The following is a 24,385-nucleotide window of genomic DNA, read 5'->3' on the forward strand; positions in this document are numbered from 1 at the left end:
ACCCCAAATTACATACATCTAAAATCAAGTTCGCTAACAATGATTAAGCTTTGACTACTTGCCAATTACTGGTTTGAATACTGGAAATCCAGAGATGAGTAAGGTACAGTTACTATCCTGAGGCAGCTCACTGGTTTTAAGTGCTATAAATAAAGCAGGAGTGTCAAACTCATTTTCTCCCAGGGCCACATCAGCCTCTCGGTTGCCTTCAAAGGGCCGAATGTAATTTTAGGACTGTACAAATGTAACAACTCCTTAACAGTTAAGTGAGAGCTCAGTGCTGCAGTCGGGTAGAAACAAGGTGCCGGGCCAGATAAAACAAGGTGGAGGGCCGGGTTCGGCCCTTGGGCCTTGTGTTTGCCACCTGTGAAATAGAGGAACAGTGGTGGCGCAAAAAAAGAGGGATGGGGGGCAGAGCTAACTTCATAAAGTGAGATGGATTTTAAAGGACAAGTGACGATTTAAGAGGAGTTAACAGGGGACTCCAAACTCAAAACAAAACATGCAGGACTATGAAAATTGGAACAGTTGGAAGCACTAGAAACACTAAACAATTTGTTATAGCTGGAAACTAAGATTTGTTTGAGGTGAGGACACAAAAAATTCTTGAGGGCCCCAGCCAGTTGGTTGGGCATGGTCCTGAGAAAGGACCTTTTTGTTTTCCTTTCTGGATTACGTGTCATCCCATTACTAAACTCAGGTTTCTGAAACCCATCTGTTTTCCACAAGATCTAAAACTTCTTCTGGAACCATCCAGTTAAACATAATGGAAGACTTTTTCAATCACCATGGCATTCAAGCTATGCAGATATACTTAAATGATCACATTCAAGAAAAAAAAAAGGAAAACAGATCCATGGGGAGAATAGCAAGTTGCACCTCTATAACCATTTTATCAGGCATTAAAAGCATTAGTATCCAAAATGGCAAGACAAATGTTCTCATTAGGGAGGGAAATGCAATGATGTCTGGGACATAGTAAGTGTTCAAGAAAAGTTGGCTGTTACAATTGATAATAGCTTCCACTGACCATGCTCCATTGCATTTTTAAAACTATTGGTTCCTGCTGAAAGGAAGGAGGGTATTGGATCTGGACTAGCACCAAACATGAACTCTTGCTGGAATTTTAGATCTTCTTGCCACCACTTGTCATTACCCTACCCCTCTGCAGGGTCCAGGACCCATTTGTATTCTACCTGCATCATCCATTCTGATCTCCATAGGCCGTGTTATAGGCCAGAACCATCTTGATACCTCAACCAGAAACTCAGAATCCAGGACAGCGTACAATGATTAAAGTTACACTTTCTGGATTAGTCCATACTTGTAATACTTCATTACCTAATGCTTCTTGTAGGAAAGCTTGTTTTGACTGTTTCATTTAAATATTCTTCACTTTGGCTGAGAGGACAAGTACTTTGTAAGAGGGCTACGGGTCAAAATATTTATGCTCTATTTTAGCCTGCCTTTGGAGGAAAAAGCAGGAAACTCCACAGCGTTTCCCTGGAAATTAAAAGAATTGGCAGCTAGGAAGACTGGGAAGATCAAGTGAAATCTCTCAGACTCGTCTGTGGAGGTGCAACCTATTGGAAATCCTCCTGGAAATGAAGCGTGAAGCCCAACGTTCTCACCTGCTGAATGAAAGATGGGAAAAAAGTATAGCCTGCTTAAGAAGAAACCAGACATAGTAAATAAGGGAAGGTAGAAAACCGCTTCTCCTATTAAAATGATTATTAACTGGTTAAGTTTTAAAATAAATTTTAATAACTTAAGTTTCTTCTCTCCTCTCCTAAGTAAAATACCTACTGTGAAAGAAAAGCAAACTAATGTAAATATTGTGAACCCAACTGATATTGTCACTGAAATTTCGATCTTTGAAAAAACACCTCTCCAGGGGACGGAAAGAGGGTCGGTGGCCAGCTATTGCTACCAAAATCCCTTAGCTTAAGTGGGAGTAGTTGGCGTGGTTACTCTCAGGCCAGCCCTTGCTGTAAAACGAGAAAAGAAATGGTTGCGAGGGTAACAGGAGTCTTAACAGGGAAAGGGTCGAAATGCAAAAACAAAATTGAGGATAGGCTGGCTGTTCTGCTGCCTCAGCACAGATTACAAATGATCTGAAAAACATAACCCGAAAGGTGCTTTCCTACGTGAAAATAGGCGATGGAGCAGATTCTTTTGTGTTCCTCGGGGTAACGGTTAGCTTAGAATTTCACGGGCACTTTTCATTTCGCATTCTCTCCAATCCTCTACCCTCCTGGAGGTGCTTTTTACCCACTTCATTAGTCAGAAAAAAAATCTCGTTAAACTTGAGGAACTGTTAAAATGCTTTGTTTTCCTGAGAAATGAAAACAGGTGAAAGCGAAACAGGAACTTCCACCCACACCCAACATACAAAAGCCCAACCTTTTCCCCGGTGCTCAATCCGGGTACCTCTACACCGCCCTGGAATGGAAGGGGAAGAAGGGGCGGGAGGGGCGGAGACTCCACTTGCGTCACAGACTAGCGACGGAAGTTTGCCGCAGCGCCACGACGAGCCGCAGTCTGTTTGGAAACGGAGTGAGGAGTTTCAGGAATCTACGTGTGTAAGGAGTTGACTGATTGGGATTTGGGGATAGATATTCGGGCCAAAACTAGGAAGTCGTTTGGGGTTTAGAGGTCCGGTGTTGGGTTAGAGTTAGGAGAGTCTGGGGATAGAGTAGATGCTGTTAGCCCTTTGCCTAGTTTTTTTTTTTTTTTAGTTTAGTTACTTCGCAGTTGAAAGTTACAGTATTTTATAAATCTTCTCTTATTTTTGGGTCACATGTGCCCCTTCTGAGAGGTAAATTTTTTTGGCGGTCTCCTGCCTAAATTTGGAGAAATAGAATATGTGCCAAATGAGAATGCGAGCTTTGCAGTCAGTTCGGAATTCCTCTGCCTCCTAATAATCCCGCGCATATTAACTTGTCTAAACGTGGGTTTCTTCATCTGTAAAATGAAAGTAATGTCTCCTAGGAGAGTTGTAAAGATTATTATGCAATAACATGTATAAATGAAATAACGTGTATTATTATTTTGTCAAGTTTGCGGGTAAGTTCTCAATACGTAGTGGTTTTTTTTCTTTGTTTTGTCCTTCAGGCCAATGCATAGTGATTGAAAAAGTATAGATTAGGAATTGAGACCTTTTTAGCGTTCTCTGGGAAAAATGAGGGCTGGTTGGGTTTGCAAGGAACCCCACTGAGATATTGAGAATTTCAATCTGATTTCAGGGTCTAAAAATGGACACCCAGAAGGACGTCCAACCTCCAAAGCAGCAGCCAATGATATATATCTGTGGAGGTAAGAGTCACACTTAAATAAAGTAAAAGTATTTTATTTCAGTTTTTAAATATCACTTTCTCTTTGGCTTAAATGACTCATCATTAAAGTTATAAAGCAGAACACTTTAGCTACCATAAAAATCCTCTACAGATTGCATTTTCTCTCCTAGAAAAAGTGATTGCCCCAACTTTTATTTGCTTCCCCCCTTAGTATATTGATAATAAGAACATACCCTTGAGATTGAGCATATTTTAGTGCTTTGGGTAAAAAATATAGTTAAGATAATTTGCTTGTCTGTAATGTTTTCTTTTGGGATACTGAATTAATGTCTTTTCTTTTCCAGAATGTCACACAGAAAATGAAATAAAATCCAGGGATCCAATCAGATGCAGAGAATGTGGATACAGAATAATGTACAAGAAAAGGACTAAAAGATGTATCCTTTTAACTATGCTTTCTAAATATGAGGTAGGAGGAAGTTAGGAATAATGCTTGGGTTGATAGTGAAAGACTAATTTCTGGTTAAAATGGTAATAACTTTTGGGTTATTTACCAAAAAGAAAAAAGACCTGATCAGAATTTTCATGGACCAGTATGCCAGGGTAGAGGCATATACTGTATAATCTTAATACTAGTTGGTTTTGGTTCTCTTAAGTCTGTTTTTAAGGGATTCTTTATATAACTGGGTACTCATTCATGAGCTTGAGTTCATGGATAAACTAAATTATAGAAGGAGAAATACAAATATGTCACCACCTTTAACATTGCTTCAGTGTTTTTCCGTGCATGGGTCTTTTGTATCATGGAAAGACAGCTAATGAAAATTGAAATGGTTTTTCAAAAAGTGTTACTGTCATAGTGTTGAATTCCTTACTTTTGTGCATTTTAGATTAAATAACAAACTAGTTTATTGTAAAGAGAAAGTGACTTAGAAGTATTAAGTCTTCTATGTAATTAAAAAAAATTTTTTCCTTAACTCAGTTTAATACAGTGGTGGTTTTTGATGCTCGATGAAACAGGGAATTCAGAGAAATATCTTTGTTTGCATTTGGATTTGTTGTTAATGTATAGCTTTTAAGTAGTATACTTATTTTATGAATATAACTATATACATATGATTTCATTTTAAAGCCATATTGTATTTAGGTATCTGTTAATAGTTTATGTAAGGAAATTATTTTTTGTTCCATTGTTTGTAATTTAATTTTATTGTTTATGTCATCCGATACAATGAAGGGTAAAAGTGCTCCCCCAAACCACATTTTTAATCAAACGTTGGAATCGTTGAAGCCCTTGTTAGAAATAAAGTTTTATACTAGCACCTGTTTGTAAAGTCTCCACCATCATTTTGAATGGAATGTACCAATGCACTTACTGTCAGCGTGCATACATCGTTTGGCGTTTCAATTCTCACTTGATACTTGAAGTAGGCCTCTCTGTATGTAATGCTTGACTACTTTGTAAATCTGAGGGGAGGGGAAAGAAGTAATGGTTGCTTGTTGAAAAGGAAAATCAATCACACATAAAGAAGATGAAGACTATTCAGGCACATGCAGTTCCAACCGTAATCACTCATTAAAGTAAAAAAAAAACAAAACCTGCTTTCAAGATATAAAAAGAGTAGAATTGGTTTACACTGAATTAGTAGATGCATGTTCAAAACTTTTGTTTTGCTCTTAGGGACATTGATAGTCAGACACTCCATCTGTCCCAGGAGTTTATCTTCATGGAATATCATATTGGCTTCCATAACATTCATTTTGAAGATCTGCAATACTCCAACTTTATTAGTAGCTGTGTGTGTCTCTGATATTCAAAACATGCCATTTTTAAAAATCTGCATTTCTACTACCATTCTTGAATGGTAAGTTCTATAAGTGTATTATGTGCTATATAAAAATACTACCATGCTCAAAATTTTAAAGAATGCTTCCTTGGTACAGATATTCTTCAGTCACAGCTTTCACAGTTTTATAATTCAGCTATATTCCTTATTGATTTTGTCCTTTTTAGACAGAAGAGTCTTAGCAAATAAGGAATCTATGACAACCCCCTAAACAAACCCTAACTCATTGGGTAATGTTGCTCTTAACTGCTCTAATTCCATCATAGGTCCCTTGCATATCAGTAGTTTAATTAAATACTGTTATTTCGTTAACTAGACAGCTGTTTCATGGAAAAAGTATTAACACTGGAACTCACAACCACCATTTCAGTCACTTACCTTTGTGTCTCTATCTGAAATGGAAGTAAATTTTACCTATTGCCTATCTGGACAGTTTTAACAAAAAAAAATGGTAATATAGATATAAAATTGCTTTTAAAAGACTCTTGAATAGCTCTGTAAATATAAAAAATCCAGGCTTGAAGTTAACATATAATTTGTTCCCTACTAAGCTGTTTATCAATGACTGTGGACATGCATACATCCATATGCTGTACTCCAGCCCTGCTACTCAATGACTGGTCAGTTAACTTCATTTCTTTCAACTTTACCTTCATTGGCAAAGTGGAGGAGTTAATGATGGTCTGTACAGTGCTTTGAGACTCTGAAGTTACAGTCAGAGATTGAAGGTTATGAAAAATCCAAAAATAGTAGAAGAAATCAGAAATGACTGGTCCTGAGGAAGAATAAATGTCCCTTGTTAGCTGGCAGCGTGATTTTACCAGCGTTTACTTTCCATGTTTGTACCATAGGCAGGAAATAATAGTACCTACCTTCAAAGGTTTGTTGCAAGACAATTCATCAAAACTCAGCCTAATATTAGCCTATGTTAATTATTATCACTGTTACTGTATTATTTTCCACTCAGGATTGTCACTGGCCTTAGGATTAGTCTCTCAGCAACTGGTTTTGCCGCCTTCCATATTCCTGAGACTGCTCTTTCAAAAATACAAATTTCATGGCACTGTCCTGCTGAAAATACTCAGTGGCTCCTCATTTCACTAAAATCAAAAAGATTGGGAATAACATATTTGGCCCATGATACTCTGACTCCTACCTCTGGTGCCACTTCAAACCGTTTCTCAGTCTTTTGTTTCTAAGGAGGTGTATGCAGTTCCTTAAGTAAGTCTCAGGCCTGTTTTGCTTTCTTGCCTTTCCCTTTTCCACATGCTTTTCTCGCTGGAATTATCTTTTCTGGTGTTCTTCACCAGCATTGGGATTTTGAAAGATTTTTTTATCGTCTGCTAGCTTCCAGTATTATTGATAAGTCCAAAACCATTCTATTTTTAATCCTCTGTAGGTGACCCATTTTCTTTCTGCAAACTCAGAATTTTTGCCAGTGTACTGAAATTTTATAGTTGTGTGCCTTTGTGTGTTTTTCACTGTTTTGGTCACTTGGGTACTTTAAACTGGAAACCCAAGCTCTTTAATTATGGGAAATTATCTTGAATTATTTAATAACCTACTACCCTCAGTTTTTTTGAAAAATATGTTAGATATAATCTAACTTTCTCATTCTTTTTTTCCATTCTCTGCACTGTAAAGATTTATCACTACTTTCTAATCCATCTATAGGGTTTTTTATTTCTGGTATAATACTTTTCATTTCTAAGCTTAGTTTTTCATTGTATTTATGTCTCCTTGTTTCTTGGATTCAATGTCCTCTCTCAGTGAAGACCATAGTGACAATTTTCATTTTCCTCCATAGTCTTTTTCCTTCAGATTGTTTTTTATCCTTGCTTATTTGGCATAAATGTATATGTACACATAATTATCACCAGAAAAAAATACGAGTGAAAAAAATTACAGGGCATATAGAGTTGCAGCTCTTTTTCTGAATATTTAAAGGATTTCTTCCTATCCTTCAAGTAAAACATGAAGATACAGTAGACTGAGGGTTTTAGGACATAATTTTGAATTAAGTTTGCTGGCTAGAATGAGTTGCAAAGTGGCTTTACATGCTCTGGGGGGTGTGATACCTGTTACCCAAAACAAAGAATTTAGTGAACAACCTAAGGATTGCTTTAGAGTTTGAGTTTGGGTCTATAAACGTGCCAATTTAATCTCCAGCACCAACAATGGAAATATAAATATAGTCACATTGTGAGCATTAGAATTTTTACCACGACCAGTGTCTGCTAAGGTCTGCAACTTAAGTGCAAAGGGGGAAAAGAAATAGATTTCTTGAACTATTACGTGCCGTGCATTGTACTAGGTGCTTTATCTATTTGAACTAGTCTGAAATTACAAAACAAAAAATTTTCCCACAAATGATCTTTACTGTTTTATTTATTATCTAAATTGTAATATGTCTCCTTCACTTTTGTATCTGGCACTTAGTTCAGTGTCTGACTCATAACCGGCACTCAGAAAATGTTGAAACGAAGAGGGAGTCTTGTCTTCCTTTATTCTTCTGTATAAAGAGGACGAAGTAAATGTAGGTTGCAGTGTAGATACCGTGAATGTAATTATGCTTCTGTAATTTAGTAGGAGTAGCTATCAATTTACCTTGCAGGTAGTATAATAATCTAAAAGTAATACCATTTCAACTTGATCTGAAATGAATTGAAAAGACGAGGAAAGGGAGCTCTCACACTCCCACCCACCCGGCTTATTTCTCCCCTAATGATCCTCTTTCCTGGTGAAGCAGGACCCTGTAAAGCCAATCAGCGGCATGGCAGGTCGGGGACTAGCCAATCACCCCGCAGAGGGCCTAATCCCCACCCCCAGCAGTCAGCCCCTCACTCTTGGGTGCTGAGGCAGGATGAGGCAGTGGGGCACCTGTACCGCGGCCGCATCCTCCGCATCGTCAGGGGTCTGAGAACCAGGTGAGTACATGCCCTCCAGGAACAAATTTCATCCCCCCCATTGCAGTCCCTCCCCGATCCAGGGTGAATGGCCGACGCGGAGGAGCAAATGCACTCCGGGACTTGAGTGAGGAATCCCGTGGTGGCATGAACGTCCTTTCCTTGTGGGGGTGGCGGGGCAGGGCCGGGGGACAAACCGGTAACCTTTTGTTTCAGCGAACCTTGGGACTGGTTCACAACATGAGGCTTTCCAGGGTCCCCCGGCGGTGACCAGTCTTGGAGACCAAAGCTGGGGAAATAGGGAGCAATTTCATAGGGTCTTAAAGTGCCCCCTGACCGTTGCGGGTTGGCATAGGGCTCCCGCGAGACCAGTCCCTCGGCCCTCTCCCGCGACGTTATACATAGAAACCGTTGCTACGGCTGGAGGATGTCATTTCCTTTCGGCCTCCAGCTGCAGGGGGCGCTCTGCCCTGTGGATGTCGGAAAGAATGCTTAGGTGGAAGATGCAAGGGGGAAGAAAACAGGTTTTCGCGTTTCTAGTTCATCACAGTTTCTGCTGGAAGTATTCTGATAAGCCGAATAAGAAGTATAAGAAATGGATGTGGATCAGGATGATGGAGAAAAAATTTAATCCAATAAGGACCAAATGTTTTCCTAATCAGAGACAAATGCAAACAGATATGGAAGAGTTCTCAAGATATCAAATGAAGTATAACTTGTGTTTAGAATTTGAGAATTCATATCCAGTGGTCTTGAGAATGTGTATCCTAGCCAAAAAAAAAAAAAAAAGGTAGTTTTTTCAGGGAAATGTTAACATAGTGTCCAGAATGAAAGTCTGATTAGGTAAGAGATGTCTATCATTTCAAATGTTTTCCACTATATTTTATTCAAATCATAAAATATCAGGTGTTGCAAGTTACCTTCAATTTGATATAATCTACTTGAATGCCATTAGATGCTTACATTGCTCCCAGCAAAGATTTTCTAGCTCTTAGGAAAAATTCTCCTGGGGCAACCCATTCTATTCTGGGCATCATCAATAATTTAAAAATTCTGCCCTTGCTGGCGTGGCGCAGTGGATTGAATGCCGGCCTGTGGGCAGAAGGGTCGCAGGTTCCATTCCTATCAGGGTACATGCCTGGGTTGTGGCCCAGGTCCCCGGTTGGGGGTGTGCAGAGGCAACCAATGGGGGTACTTTGCATATTTGTATATCTCTCCCTTTCTTGCTCCCTCTCTCTAAAAGTAAATAAATCTACTTTTTTAAAAAAAGTTCTTTATGTTGCTTTCTTGGAACTTCTGCCCTTAAAGTCATCCTTGTGATAGGCGACATTCATTATAGTGGCCCCTGCCAGTATGATGTGAAAACCACTGTATCCTCTCTCCACTGTATCTCATCCAAATGCTGAACTGACATCCCCAGGGTCCTGCACAAATAACACACCTTTCTTATGACCTGGTAATCTATACCAGATCTTTTATTACAAAATCACAAGCATGTAATTCTGTAATATAACAATATCACACTGAAGCACACTATATGACATTTTAGGTGAAATGTTCAAATTGCTGTCCATCTCGTGTAAGACATTCACATACCCTGCCAACCACACTCAATGGCACTACTTCTGCCAGACCCTATTTTCTATACCCAAGTTCAAGCCAGCAGGAATATGGAGGCAAAGCTGACAGAACATCCTCTTTTTCTGCAGAGGTCTGATACATGAGCAGACTCCCAGAGGGCAGGTATGCTGAAGGAAATATTTCAAATGAATTAGACCCATTGCTGCTACTTAAAATTTATCATCCAATATGTTTTAGTGCTGTGATTTAAAAAAAATTGACACAGTAAGAAATATATTTTTCTTTGTAACTTGTTTTATATCTACACATCTTTATAATTTTTGTTTATATAGACATGAAATAAAAGCTCTGCAAAACAATATGAACTATAATGGTATGTTCTATCTCAATATAAAACAGTGCTGACTGAAACTCACTAAATTGATTTCATGGGTTGCCACTTGCACTGAAAAACGGGTGTGATGAGTAAGTATGTGGGCTCTAGCTGCCTACTGAGATTCAAATCCTCAGTGTACTATTTCTGGCTGTATGACCTTGAGCAGTTCAAATAGTTGAAACGTCAACTTCCTCATCTGTAAAATGGAAGTCATTAATATCCTTCATGAGAGCCATTTTGGAGACTGAGATAATTCATACACATAGTAATTTAGCTCCAGAAGTGTTGACTATCTCTGTTGTTCTCTACTTTTAAAAAAACCTATCTGATGAAGAAGCTGTAGGATGAAATGAGGTAAGATGTGTAAGAATTAGAGTGGTGCCTAGCACAGATTAAAAACTTTATGTGTTAGCTGTTATTATCACCAACATCATTAGCAGTAGTGGCATTAGAATGAAACTGTACCAGGCCTCCTTATTCTCAGTTCAATTCATCTAGTGTTTCCTAAGAGGTATAAGGCACTACTTACGTTAGTCCTGAAGATATGAAGATGGATAAAGTAAGATCTCACAATCTAGAAGAGAAGAAAGAGAAACATTTAGAATGTGCTATGTACTATGAGAGGTGTGTACTGAGTGCTGTTAGAACACAGATCTGATGAAAGCAGGCTGTAGGGAATGGGCAAGAGGGTGATGGTAAGGAGAGTCACAAAAAGAATGTTATTTATGTTTGTGCTCAATTACAAAGAATGATCGGGATGTTAACAAACAGCCAGAGTAGAAGCAGGTTATTCAAATCAACATGACCTGCTTGTTGATCTTAAGAAAAGATATCCTAAAAAGCAGTTTGAGTACTAAAGCTGATCAGAATATAGCACCCCATAACAGGCTATTTTGGCATAATGATTATTTTGAGCTGAAGGAATTAACAATCAACAGAAAGAACTCTCTGCCCTCCCCTTTTTTGCCTAAAAGCTGGGAATAAATTTCCCTTTGGAAGGTTTCGCCCTCCCACCTCTCCAATACCAGCAGGAGAACAGCCCTGATCACAGCCCAGGGACAGTCGGCGCTGAGAAGAGTCTGCATAACCAAATCTTACTGAAACAACCTTTAACTAATGCCCCCTGTACATTTACTTTCTCTTAGAAGCCCAAACCCCTTTTCCTTTGTCTAATTACTTCTCCACAACTTACCACCCTTTGTGAAAATGGTATATAGACCCCCAGACTGAACAGTTTCTTTGAGTTTTCACTTTTTTGTGTGAAGCATCCACATGCATAAAATAAACCTTTTCTCCCATTAGTATGTATTTTGTCAATTTAATTCACCGGGTCTCAGTTACTGGAATTAAATAGGTAGAGGAAAAGTTTATTTGTTTGTTTTTAACCTCCTCCATAGCACCAAAACCTGCTTTGTCACTATATTCAACATTGCTTAAATGAAGATTAACTGAGATAATCCATGTGTGGGGACATAGTAATTTAGCTCTGTGAATGGTAGTTGTTGTTATCAGGGAGAGAGAATTTAAAATCAGTACTCTTCCTCCTTGAAAAAACATTCCATCTCCTTTTCTATAGAAATGAAAAATAATTATTACGAAAGTACCCAGATGGTTACTACTAACCATATTGAGTTTTTAAAATATATATATAGAACATTATGTGTGTGTGTGTGTGTATATATATATATATATATATTAGATTCATAACTGTTTTCCCACACTGTATTTCAGCTATGGCTGCCAAAGATCATCCATCACTGTGGGGCTTTGGAACAACAAAAACATTCAAAATTCCCATTGAACACTTGGATTTCAAGTATATTGAAAAGTGTTCAGATGTTAAACACTTGGAAAAAATTCTTTGTGTGCTTAGGTAAGCATTTAAAAATAATTTCAGCATGTTTCGATGTGTCGATTTTAATTATATTGTTCTTGCCTTCTAAAAGTTGAAGCTATATTAGAGACATCGGAGGACATTTTCAGGTATTAAGATTGCTTGTTGTATTTGCCCATCTTAGCCTCCAAAATAGTGATTTTGATCCTGTGCTTACTTCGGAGTGTTCTGCCTGGGTCCGCTTCCAGCATACGATTCAGGCTGATTAGCATTAAGGAGGGCATTTTTCTTGTGTCCTCCACATTGTCTAGGAAAACGTAGCTGTGAGAGGAGCCAGTGTGAAGTAAGGTTAGCTCACCAGCCCACATCAAGCAAGCTCTTTGGCACTTTCCCACTTAATGCCACCTGCCAGCAAAGGTGGCTGGTCACACGGAGGGTGGTGAAGAGGCCAGGAGGCAGGACCAGAAGGCCGGGAATCAGGGCCCTCTCTGGTTAAGAACTCCATAGCGGTGATTGTTAAACTTTAATATACAGCACATGTGGTTCTTAGAAATGCAAATTTGAGGGTCCCATTCCCAGAGATTCTGCTTCTGGGAAATCTGAGGTGGGGCCCAAGAACCTGTTTTTTTAATAAGTGCTTGGCTGATTGACACACAGGTGGTCAAGGGAACCCACTTTGAGAAATACTGCCCTGTGTCACCTATTTCGGGTTTTGTGGGGGTTTCCCTTAGAGAGTAGCCTGATACTACATCAGGGGTGTCAAATTCATTTTCACCAGGGCCGAAATAATTTTAGGACTGTACAAATGTAACTACTCCTTAACAGTTAAGGAGTTGAAATTACATTCAGCCCTTTGAAGGCAACCTCGAGGCTGATGTGGCCCCCGGTGAAAATGAGTCCGACACCCTGTATCACAGGAACACCTGTGGAGCATAAACTGCTCCTTTTGGGGACATCAGTAGTACTTCTTTTTGCCCTGCTGTGGCTCTCTTTCTTCCCCTGACCTCTTATCTTATTGCTGTGTCCTTTGCTTTTTCTCTCTCATCACCTTTAGTGTCATGTCCTCTCTAAGCATATCTGCTTGTCCTCAGCCAGAATTGATGTAATAACCTCATCATTTCTGAAATGAACATATGAGCCACACTGTTGTTCTCCCTTCTGCTTTTCTCAGCAGTATGAGAACATTTTCATTTGTATTTGACCAAGGACTGATAAACAAAATGAGAAGTTTATGAGATAAAAGGATTTGAAAGCCATAGTAGTAATGTTGGTTCTGAGAAATTCCCTGAATAACCTAATTAAATGCATTTGAAAATGGGATTTATTTCTATTTTTCTAAAAATTTAAATGTGAACAGACTTACAAGAGAAGGGAAAAAAAGACTGATTTTCCTTAAAAAATAAACAGACAAGGAAAGAACAGAGCTCTCTATTTAACTCTCTAAGAAAGGAATTCTGCTTCTTGAGTGGTTCAGTTGGCATTACATTGTTCTAAAGTGTGCCTCTGCCATTTTCCTTGTATCCCTTTGCAAAAAGTTAAGCTAGGAGCTCCTCCTTGGAAAGGAAGTCCAAAGTCTCCCTTTTTGCCTGTCTCTAATACTGAATTTCCATTTTTAAGTTTAAAATTATTGTATGTACAAAACGAACATCACATGTATTAAACAGGAGAGAAAACTTCATATATTCGATGTGTAAAGTGTGTGATGGAAATTTGTGTCTTTGGAGCTCCATTTTTTTTCTTTCATCGCATCACTGTACAGATTAACCTAATAACGGAGGTTGCCTGGTTGGGGAAGTTACGTGGGAAGCAGCAGCCCCACCTGCCATCTTGTGCGGGGCAGTTGGGCCTTCCCTGTGATCTCTGCAGAACTGGGCCCCAGGGAACCCAGCTTGCAAATCACTGGTCTAGATGATCTGTAAATAGAGCAGTAACTCTCAAATTCTGAAATGTTTTAAAGGTCTGGTGAGGAAGGATATTATCCTGAACTTACAGAATTTTGTGAAAAGCGCCTTAAAGCACTGGCTCCTCAAAGTAGAGCTTTGAGGAAAGATAAACCTGCAGCGACAGCATCCAGTTTCACAGCAGGAGAGTGGGAAAAGATCGATGGTGATATAAAGGTACAGAGTAACTCCAGTTTTTGTGACGTTGTTGTGCTGTGTATACATTCCCTTCACTTAGTTGAAATTCTAGGTTTCGTTTCTATCCGTAAGGGCCTTTTTAGTAGTAACGACTTAGTACTGGTTGCTTCTTGCGCCCAGGAGAATATTGTAAGTGCGTGAGTGTATTTGTGTACACAAGTATGTGGTACAAATGACCAAATAATATTCCATCCTATGAAAGAACCATTTCAATCAGCTTCTATTAATAGTGCTATATAAACATGTTTGTTTATGGGGTTTTTTTTTTTGCCATCTGGTTATTTCCATGGAATAAATTATGATTCAAATTGCTAATTCATATTTCAATTTTTTTTGCTCATTCTAAGTCACTCCAGTTAAGAAATCTTATTTTTCTCATTGTGGTAAAATTCACATCATATAAAATTTACAATCTTAACAATTTCTAATTGTACAGTTCGTTGGTGTTAAGGAGAGTCACGTCGTTGGGCAGCTGACCCCAGAACTCTTTCATCCTGTGAAACAGAAACTCTGCGTGCACCGAACAGCGGCCCTCCACCCCTGCCCCCTCCGTCTGGAAACCGCCATTCTGCTTTCTGTTTCTATATTTTTGAGTGATCTAAATACCTAGTACCAGTGGAATTTTCATTCAATCTTTATTTGCACATCGAAAGTCTACACTTATTTGATTGACCTCTTTCTATTGACCATGTATCCTGTGGTCCTGGCAAATTCAAACTAACAAATTAGTTTTACTAGCTTTTTTTCTGTAAATGCCTCAGATTTTTTACCTGCAGGATTGTGTCATCTGGAAGAGATTTACTTCTTCTTTTCCAGTCTGGCCGCCTTATTTCTTGTGTTTGCCTTACTGCACTGAGACCTCAGTACAGTGTTGAAGTGAGAGCACATACTCTCTTGTTCCCAGTCTTAGAGGAAGTCATTCAGCTTTTCACTATTAAGTGTAATGTCTGGCCCTCACTGTGTATTTGCTGCATAATAACTAATAGAATTTTACATAGAATAAAGAAATCTCTTACTCAGTTTTTTCCTGGCACCTGTGACAGACAATTCGGTTTAATGACCGTTATTCTGAACCTATTATATGCCGGACACTGCTATGTTATTGAATGGTAAAGATGAGATTAAGACATAGGTTCTGCCCTCAGGGAACTTACAGTACGGTGAGAGAAATGAACAATAAATTGATTATTTTAAATCTTTATGCTAATACATGGAGAAGGAGCATCTTCAGCCCAACCTGGGAGTTCAGAGGAAGCTTGCCAGAAGGGATGGAGAATAAGATCTGGCAAGATAGATAAAAGTAGGAAGGACAGCCTTTTGCCACTGCCGCGGCAGCAGCCGTGAGTATGCTCAGGCTTCAGAAGAGCCTTGCCTGCAGAGTCTGCTGAGACCCTAGCGAGACCAAGGAAATCGCCAATGCCAACTCCTGTCAGCAGATTCCAAAGCTGATCAAAGATGGGCTGATCATCCAGAGCCTGTGACTGTCCATTCGAGGCTGGAAAAACACCTTGGCCCACAGGAAGGGCAGGCCTATGGGCATAGGTAAGCAAAAAGGCACTGCTGCCAATGCCCTGAGGCCTGAGAAAGTAACCTGGCTGAGGAGGGGGGTAGTTCTTCCCAGCTACTCAGAAGGTACCGTGAATCTCAGCAGACTGACCGCCGCATGGACCGCAGCCTGACCTGAAAGAGAAGAAGGATGTGTTCAAAAACAAGCAGGTTCTCGTGGAACACTTCCACAAGCTGAAGGCGGAGAAGGCTCGCAAAGAGCTTCTGGGTGTCCAGGCTGAGGCCCGCAGGTCTAAGACCAAGGAAGCTGGCAAGTGTGGTGAAGAATAGCTCCAAGCCAGGAAATAGGAAATCAGCAAGATTCTGTCCAAGAAGGAAGAGACAGAGAAGTAAAGCTCCACCTCTCTTACTCGTACACAGTGGCCTTGGCAATTACATGGATCAATCATGTAATTGATTGATTAAAATACCCTTCATCTATTAAAAACAAAGTAGGAAGGGCAACAACAATGTGAATATACTTAACAAAATTGAACTGTATGCTTAAAAATGATTAAGAAAGTAAATATTTTATGTTATGTGTGTTTTCCCAAAATAAAAAAAAAAAGAGTTAGGAAGAACATTCCAGGGAGAGAGAACTGTCACCTAAAAATTTGACTGACCCACAGGAAACTTTGATAATGTACAGTCTTTTCTAATGCCTGGTTAATTATTTCAAATTGTGTATTTACATTCATTTTTCTCCCTTTTCCCCAGAGTTGGGTATCAGAAATTAAAAAAGAAGAAAATAAAATACACTCTCATGCAACTGGAACGTTTCCAGAAAAGGAAGAAAATTTGCCTCCAGTTCGTGGTTCAAACAGCTGTCTTCATGTTGCCAAAGTAGGCCCTTCAGTGTGGGGAGAAGGTTGTGGTTTGTTGAGAGCTTCCCAATCTAACTAGTCAGTGCAGCCGGAGTGCAGTGTCCTCTAAGAGAGCGGACAATGTTTTTTTTCAGTTGGCCGTGTGCCGTTACCTTCATGAGGCATCCTGGATTTACTGACTTTCTTCATTTTCCTTTTCTGTTCTGTCTCTCCTGCATGGACTAGTTTTGATGAGCACATAAGATCCAATTTACTGTGTGAGAATTTCAGGGGATAATTTTATGTATCCAGTAGAGGTAGAGAGGAAATAGTTTATTACATAATTAACTTTGGACTTAAAAGTATTAAACCGATACTTTCAAGCAGTAATAGATGTCGTTCTTTTTTTAGTGCATTTTCCCCCTGATCTCCAGCCCTTCGTGATTATTTCTCTGTGGTCGATCCCTGTTCTGCCACATACACCTCCCCCTTTTCACCCGTGGGTTCTGTAGAAAAGGAGCCTGTTGGACTTCCAGGGCCATCTGCTTAAGGTTAAGTTGCAGCTGAGCTTCATGGCACCCACCAGCCCGGGCAGGACAGAACTGGGCCCTTGTTTCCGGGGCACCGGGAGTCTCCGGTCTTTCACACGTTCACACACTCCATTCCTGTCTGTCCTACTTTTTACACGTCATTTCTATCATTTCAGAAAGGATGGCTACCTCAGTCTCTTCATTCTGGGTTTACTTATTCTTGTTATTTTCATCTCATCTCTGAATCCTCAATTTTATTTAAAAAACATCATTGCTCTTTGCCACTGCCCTCTGACCATTTACCTTCCCGATCTTTTTACTCCGCAGTAGGAATTACTCAGGTAACTCCTGAGTAATTCCTGAGGTACAGGAATGTGGTAAAGTTGCCACTATGTGTAACCAACGAATTTGTATTTATTGAACACATTATGTGCTAAGTCTGTGCCCTAAAAATATAATGATGAATAAGACTCGGCCTCTGCCCTCAAGGAGTTTATAGTCCAGTGGGACGGGTAGACCAGTGGGACAGCGGTTTCAAAGAATGGCCTGTGGACCCTGGTCGCTCCAGAGATCCTCCCAGGGGTCTAGAAAGTCAATGCTGTTTTTAAAAATCATGCTAATGCTTTGTCGTTTTCACTGTGCTGACATTTGTACTGAGGATAGAACTGCTAGCACCTGAGCACAAGTCAAGGTGGTAGCAGCAAACCGACTGTAGTCGTTGCGTCTTCACTGCCGCAGACTCAGTAAAAAATTCAGTTAAGCACAAAAATGTCTCTGATGAAACGACAAACTTATTTTGTTAAATCTCGAATCTCAAGGACACATCTTTTTAATATTCTGTGTGACAAAATGGGAAGTACACAGAAAGCATTTTACTGTGAAGTGAAATGTGATTGTTATCTCAAGGAAAGTACTTGTGTGATTGCATCACCAGCTTAAGTTATTCCGCTTTTTCCTGGGATAAATTTTACTCCAAAAATTTGTGATTATTAAGACTTGGCTTTTTTTGGCAGACTTTGCATTGAAAGGAATGAAGTGGGTCTGCCACTTCAAGGAAAGCCACCGGCAGTATTTTCTGCCAGTGATAATACCTGAGTTTTCAAATACAATTTAGAGTATTTCACACTGTTATGTGGCTCTTGAATACCTGCTTGTGACAAAAAAATATTTCCCCTTAAGGAGCTTATTTAGATGTTTCTGATGAGCTCCATGAAGATATTAAAGAAATAGTTCTTTATTGTATAATGAAATATGTGAATGTTTGGAAGATCTGCTGAACTCCACACGACCGATGCTCAGTGTTACACCATTCCAAATGGTTTCAGATTATGACTAACTTTTAAGAAACCATTTAAGAAACTAGTTGTGAGCTGTTGTTGGCTTCCCCCCCATTTTCTTCTGGTGCTTGCAGTGGGCATGTGACCTGGGGTGGGTGACTTAATAGCACCAAGCTAGTGCTTGGTCAAGGATGGACACACGACCCAAACTAGCCAACTAGAGTCCTTCCCTGGGATTTCTCTAAGGATGGAAAGAAGAGTCCCTGTCCTTTTTGATTGGGAGGTCTGGGATGGTATAATCCCAGGCTACCTGTGGCCATGTTTTCTATACATGGAAAAAGCATTAGCCAGCAGGGAAAACAAAGTCAGCAGGCAGAGGGAAGCAGAGACTAGGGACAGGGAGAAAGGGAGAATTGGAGAGAGAGAGACCACGTGACTCTTTCATCTGGCAACACCCCTGTCCTTCCTTTCTTTCATCAGTTCCGTTACATAAGACAGTAATTTATTCTCTTAAAATACAATTAGTTCAAGTTGGGTGTCCTGTTATTGCAAACAAACCAATTTTGACTAATACAGCAAAGTATTCTTCTCCCCTAGATTTTAAAAGAATGAATGATAGTTTAGTACTTTATTATTATAAGAAAATCACTAATAATCACATTTCACACATGAGTTTTTAAATTTTATATATGTACTTAAAGTCCTGTAGATTGCTCTGAAAATTAATTACAAATTTAAAATCCTTTTAAAGCCTGCTATATATTATTATGTTAATAATTTTAATACTGGAGTTGTTACAACTTCCAGGGTACCTATTTTTCTTACTCATTTGATTTATATATCTTACTCCAATACTTCACATTGCATTTGTAGTAAAATCTGCTAATCTTATATTAAATATGTCTCATAAAGTATGATTTTATTCTTTTAGGAAAAATGTTCTAAAGGTAGACCGGCTAAAAAGAACATTCCAAGGGATTATGCAGAGTGGGATAAGTATGTTTTATATTTCTTTATGTAAAATTTGTCACTGAAAAATTCTCCATCATAAAATACCGTAATAACTTCTTAATTATTATGAAACTGAACATATCAAGAATACCAAGGGACTTGAGTAGAGCACTAAGAGTATATGGTCTAAGCACCCTTGGTTTTGTTTTTTCATTAAATAAAAATCTTCAGCATCCTTTTGTTTATAAGAGCAACCAAAAATAACTAATATAATTCTTATATCTATCCAAAATAAGAAAAATAATTTAAATTGAGAGAAATTTGTCACAATCTTAATGACAAACTTCTGAACAGTTTAAGTCTGATTAATATTTAAATGCTCACTAAATTACATGGTTTCTAAGAAAGAATACAGGTAACTTGTAATACAAACCTACTGTGCATTTTTGGAATATGTGTATAAAGGCACAGTGACACAAATACAAGAATGTCAGTAATAAATTTTATTTTATTATATTGTACTTCTTTTCAGCTTTTGTTCTTTCTTTTAAGATTTGATGTGGAAAAGGAATGTTCAAAAATTGATGAAGATGGCAAAGAAAAAACTCTGGTAAACAACAAGGCACATTTGTCTAAAATTGAGACAAGATTAGACACAGCAGGTAATTGCAGGAAAATAAGAACGATTTAGTAGTTTTAAATTTTTTGAATAACAATAATAGCTGTAAAACTAGAAGACATTCTCTTTAAGTGCTGCAGGTTTTCATTAAAAGTTTATGGACTTTTCTCCTGATGTTGACCACTTCTAACAAATTCAAATCTCTCCTTTGCTTAATTTTATATAAGTTATACTACTTAAATGTAGTAAAACTTAAAAATACAAACCTGTGTTTTACTGTAATTCATTTGTTTTTAATTCCTTTTTTCAAATCCTCTTTTTCTTCAAATCCCTCAAATTTATTTTCTTTTTGCCTCAAAACAAAAATGATGGAGCAGTTTATTTGTTTCCATTTGAAGTCCATAGGCGTATAGCACTTTTAAAGTGAAACGAAACCAATTATAAAATGTCTAAACCCTCAAAAACTGTAAATGACTAAAAAGAGAAAGGAAACATTACTAAACTTAGGAAAACTTTTATTTTAATTATTTTATGATTTTCTGTTTCTGCTAAAGTAAGCATTCTTGACTTTAAAATTTTTTAAATATTCTATTAAATTAGATTTTTACTTAAAGCAGATAACATTTATTTCTAGGTCTAACTGAGAAGGAAAAGGATTTCCTTGCTACTCGTGAAAAGGAAAAAGGAAATGAAGCTTTCAACTCAGGAGATTACGAAGAAGCTGTGAAATATTACACAAGGCAAGCAGATTTTTGTTGTTGCCTAAACTTGCCAGTTTTTTAAAAAAAATGACTGTTTAAATTTAATTGCTGATATTATATAAGTAAGCTAAATAATCTATGTCAGAATCACTTAAGATACTATATTTGTGGTTCATCATAAATTCACTTGTGTTTGCCTTGTTTTCTTCAATACTTTTCTGAAAGCTCCTACCCATCCTCACTTTTGACATCTTATAAGGACAACAGTCATATCGAATTAGTGTCCACCTTCATGACCTCATTTGAACTTTATCACATCTTTAAAGACTATCTCCAAATATAGTTACATCACGAGGTACTGGCGTTAGGACTTCAACATATTAATTTGGTGGGGGTTGGAGGACACAATTCTACCCATAACAGAATAACAGAGTCTATAACTGTTTTATTTACAACTTTAGCTGAGTTTCTTTGCCTTGTATTTACCACTGGCCTGCCTGTTGCCAATGAGTGTCTCTTTTATAGGAGCCTATCAGTGCTTCCCACCGTAGTGGCCTATAATAACCGAGCTCAAGCAGAACTCAAACTCCAGAACTGGAACAGTGCTTTTCAGGATTGTGAAAAGGTCTTGGAGTTAGACCCTGGAAACGTAAAGGGTAAAACATACTCACGGAATGCTTTTAAATTTACAGCAGGATCCACTGAAGACTTTGTAGACACTCATTCTGTTTACACTAAAAATATTTCAAATAAACTGAAATTTCTATATGGGAATCATTACCTTCATAAAGTTACTTTTATATTTAAGTTTAACTTAGAATTTAAGTCCATTGAAGTAGCCAATAATCTTAGAAGATTCAATAAAATATGTGTGTATTTTTAAAGAAATATCTCAAGCTTGCATTCAACTGTGGGCTTTTTTCTTTCAATTTTTTTATTTACAGATAACATAAAATTTACTATCTTAATCTTTTTAATTTATTATTTTAAGGGGGGAGGAAGAGGAAGAGAGAGAGAGAGAGAGAGAAAGAAACATCAACTTGCTCCACTTACTGATGCATTCATCGGTTGATGCATGTATGTGCCCTGAATGGGGATCGAACCCACAGCCTTGGCATATTGGGACAGCGCTCTAACCAACTAAACTACATAGCCAGGGCAAAATTGTCATCTTAATCCTTTTTAAGTACACAGTTTAGTGAATGGTATTGTTGTGCAGTCATCACTACCATCCATCTCTAGAACTTTTTTCATCTTGTAAAACTGAAACTCTATGTATAATAACCAGTAGCTCTCTCTTCTTCCCTTCCCCCATCCTCTGAGCCACCATTCTACTTTCCTTCTCTGTGATTTCACTGTACTAGCTATCCCACGTAAGTGGAATCGTACAGTGTCTGTCTTTTTTCTGGCTGGCTTACTGAACTGTGACTTTTTGTCCAGAAAATATTTGATTATAATTTAATATAGATTTTCTGATATTTAATAATAAAATAAGCCCTCACCAAAGCTCTAGAACCTTCTACTAGCTGCTTTGTGGGCTTTGCCGCCTATAATATATTCCTAGACATTCTGAATTAAACATGTCCAAAACCCAGTATCTACTTCCACCAAAACCTGCACCCCAGTCTGATTTCCTGGCTCAGTGACTACACCGCCTTGCCATGGTCCAAGCCAAAACGTGCGAGTCAGACCCCACTCTCCATTTCTGCTCTCAAGGAGGAGTCATTCCAAGAGGGAATAGCATAAATTAAAATAGACTCATTCTCTTTCTTTAAACACTTTTGGATTCAAACAAACACACTTTTTCACATGGAATGTACCTTTTGTACCTACAAACACGGGCAGGCAGAAACCATGGAGGTGCTGGTGGGAGGACCCTGGAACGTCAGCCCCAACTGTCACTGTCATGGATTGTCCTTGTTCCACCAGTACCATCACCTTGTGCCTATATTTTGTCTTTGTCACAGAGCAGGGGTGGGCTCCCAGCTTTAGGCAGGCACCTGACAAAGGCGTGACGATCTCCTGACGGGCCCACACCACACTGTGCCAGGCCCTGTGCCAAGCGCTTTACGTGTATTAACCCGTAATTTTTCACAATAGCTCAGGAGAGATGCAGATAATATTATCAGTACACTCATTTTAAAAGGTGGAAACTGAAGTGTAGAAAGGTTAAGCAACTCACCCAAGATCACACGGCTAGCAAATGGCAGAGCCAGGGCTCAGCACTGGACAACAGACTTCAGGGCCTACGCTCAACCACTCCACTACACCTCTTCCACCAGAATGGCCTTGTGTTTTCACTCTAACTTGTCTGAGTAGTTTCTTAAGCACCAGAATCTCCAGTATTTAAAAAACAAATTTGACAGAGCCAAATCTAGTAGTGAGTATGGCCATAAAACATTACAAAGTCTTATGTTTGCTTAAATGAGTAAATAACTTCCTCTCTAAAACTTTTACTTAAAAGATAATTGTTTTAAATGCAATGTAGTATTTAGATTCTGTTCTAAAATAGAAAAAGAAAAAATCAGTGGAAAAATTGGTAAAATCCATATAAATTTGGTAGTTTAGTTAATAGTACTATACCAATGTTAATTTCTTAGTTTTGGCAAATATACCATAGTTATATAAGATGTTAGCATTAGGGAAATATGGGTGAACCTATACAAGAACTCTCTGTATTATCTTTGCAACTTTTCTGTAAATATAACATTATTTCAAAAATAGTTTAAAAATAATAATTGTTATATCGTAAATATCTCTCTATGGACAGTTCCTTCTGAAATCTGAGTAATACTAGTAATAGCTAAACTTGTACTTAAAATATACGGTTACAGTTTTGGTAAAATGTGTGACAAAATGATTTGTCCTTTAGATTTTCATGATTCATTTTAAGACTACCATCAAATTGGTCAAATTTATGTTTTAAAATAGCATATTAAAACATAGATATAAATTTCTTACTTTTCAGACGTACCAAGCCTGATTGTTTTCAAAATAATGACTTATTACACAAAGTTGTCTCATTATATAATGGATAAGCATGGGCGTGAAAAGGCATTTTTTTTTCAGGATTGAATAATTATTAAGTTATACATTGAAACCTTTAAAAAAAATCTGGTGCAAATTACCAAAGTACTGGGTTTCGGAACCTCGCTGACCTAATCCCCAGGATTCTCTCAGTTACGTGTGTGAAGTACCCCCTTCTAATCATCTCAGAGCTTGCTATAAAGACTTCACTACAGACCCCATATTCTGAACCAGGTGCTGGTCAGTATGTACTAAAATTAAATAAATAACTTGCAAAGTTTTCATAAAGCGATGAAATAATACTCGCAATGACTATAAGGATGCAAACATTATTGTTTACTGACAAGCCTCCCGATAGTTCAGCACAGTGTGGTGCCTCTGAAGGGTTGAAGTCTGGAGTCTCTCCGCCCTTGCAGGAACTGGCAGGGCCTGGAGCTGCCAAAGGGCCAGGCTGTTGGAGAGGGCAGTTGCCTGATGCAGCTTCTTGTTTGCCTCTGTATCATTTTCTACACATGCAGCAATATGGAAATGGGTGCAGATAAGCTTTGCACAATTGCATCCTAAACTGTTCTGTGCTACCTATATTCTTCCACTTGAGAGATGTGGTAACCATAATGCCATGTGTTTAAAAAGTGTAACTTTTATTTTGGTAAATTTCCAGCTCTTCTGCGCCGTGCCACTACATATAAACATCAAAACAAGCTCCCGGAAGCAGTAGAAGATTTGAGTAAAGTACTGGATATTGAGCCTGATAATGAGTTGGCCAAAGTAAGTACAGAAAGTGATTCCTCACCAAAGTCTATGCTGTTTCTGTATTTATGTTAAAGTGATATCAATTTTGTTGGATACATCATGTTGAAGATTAGGTTACAGCTGTAAAACCTAGGTACATCCCAGACATCCCAGGGTGTTAACATCTATTTGAAGTGGAAGAAAGCAAGTGCCTAAATTGCT

The 24,385-nt window shown here is 38.4% G+C and overlaps 2 protein-coding genes and 1 pseudogene across 4 annotated transcripts in view; all 3 read left to right on the top strand.

The window, feature by feature from the left end:
* Positions 1–2,502: 2,502 nt before the first annotated feature.
* POLR2K (RNA polymerase II, I and III subunit K) lies at positions 2,503–4,624 on the top strand. Of its 2 annotated transcripts, none has more exons than XM_028533947.2 (4): positions 2,503–2,582; positions 3,246–3,315; positions 3,641–3,733; positions 4,289–4,624. In XM_028533947.2, the coding sequence occupies exons 2-4, from the start codon at positions 3,255–3,257 to the stop codon at positions 4,309–4,311; spliced, it is 177 nt and encodes a 58-aa protein (XP_028389748.1). In that variant the 5' UTR covers positions 2,503–2,582; positions 3,246–3,254; the 3' UTR covers positions 4,312–4,624. The 2 variants fall into 2 exon arrangements, with proteins under 2 accessions (XP_028389748.1, XP_035887197.1); XM_036031304.1 differs by having other exon boundaries at positions 2,572–2,611.
* A 3,220-nt stretch (positions 4,625–7,844) lies between these two features.
* Positions 7,845–24,385, top strand: part of SPAG1 (sperm associated antigen 1) — a 47,632-nt gene continuing 31,091 nt past the window's right edge. Inside the window, exons 1-9 of one of the 2 annotated variants that reach the window (XM_036031306.1) lie at positions 7,949–8,070; positions 11,738–11,879; positions 13,798–13,957; positions 16,241–16,366; positions 19,065–19,129; positions 19,637–19,746; positions 20,338–20,443; positions 20,930–21,060; positions 24,093–24,199. In XM_036031306.1, the coding sequence (XP_035887199.1) occupies positions 11,740–11,879; positions 13,798–13,957; positions 16,241–16,366; positions 19,065–19,129; positions 19,637–19,746; positions 20,338–20,443; positions 20,930–21,060; positions 24,093–24,199 (945 nt within the window). In that variant the 5' untranslated portion in view covers positions 7,949–8,070; positions 11,738–11,739. Of the gene's footprint in view, positions 8,071–11,737; positions 11,880–13,797; positions 13,958–16,240; positions 16,367–19,064; positions 19,130–19,636; positions 19,747–20,337; positions 20,444–20,929; positions 21,061–24,092; positions 24,200–24,385 lie in introns of both variants that reach the window. The other variant, XM_036031305.1, reaches the window with a different exon arrangement.
* LOC118501743 lies at positions 13,954–16,004 on the top strand (annotated as a pseudogene).

This window comes from Phyllostomus discolor, chromosome 7 (assembly GCF_004126475.2).
Source record: "Phyllostomus discolor isolate MPI-MPIP mPhyDis1 chromosome 7, mPhyDis1.pri.v3, whole genome shotgun sequence".
Taxonomy (NCBI): domain Eukaryota; kingdom Metazoa; phylum Chordata; class Mammalia; order Chiroptera; family Phyllostomidae; genus Phyllostomus; species Phyllostomus discolor.

Bases quoted from the DNA above. Each gene is read 5' to 3' on its own strand.
- POLR2K (XM_028533947.2), top strand. From the start codon at position 3,255: ATGGACACCCAGAAGGACGTCCAACCTCCAAAGCAGCAGCCAATGATA. The intron at 3,316-3,640 runs GTAAGAGTCACA...TTTCTTTTCCAG, and splicing joins AATGATATATATCTGTGGAG to AATGTCACACAGAAAATGAA. The intron at 3,734-4,288 runs GTATCCTTTTAA...AGTTTAATACAG, and splicing joins CAAGAAAAGGACTAAAAGAT to TGGTGGTTTTTGATGCTCGA.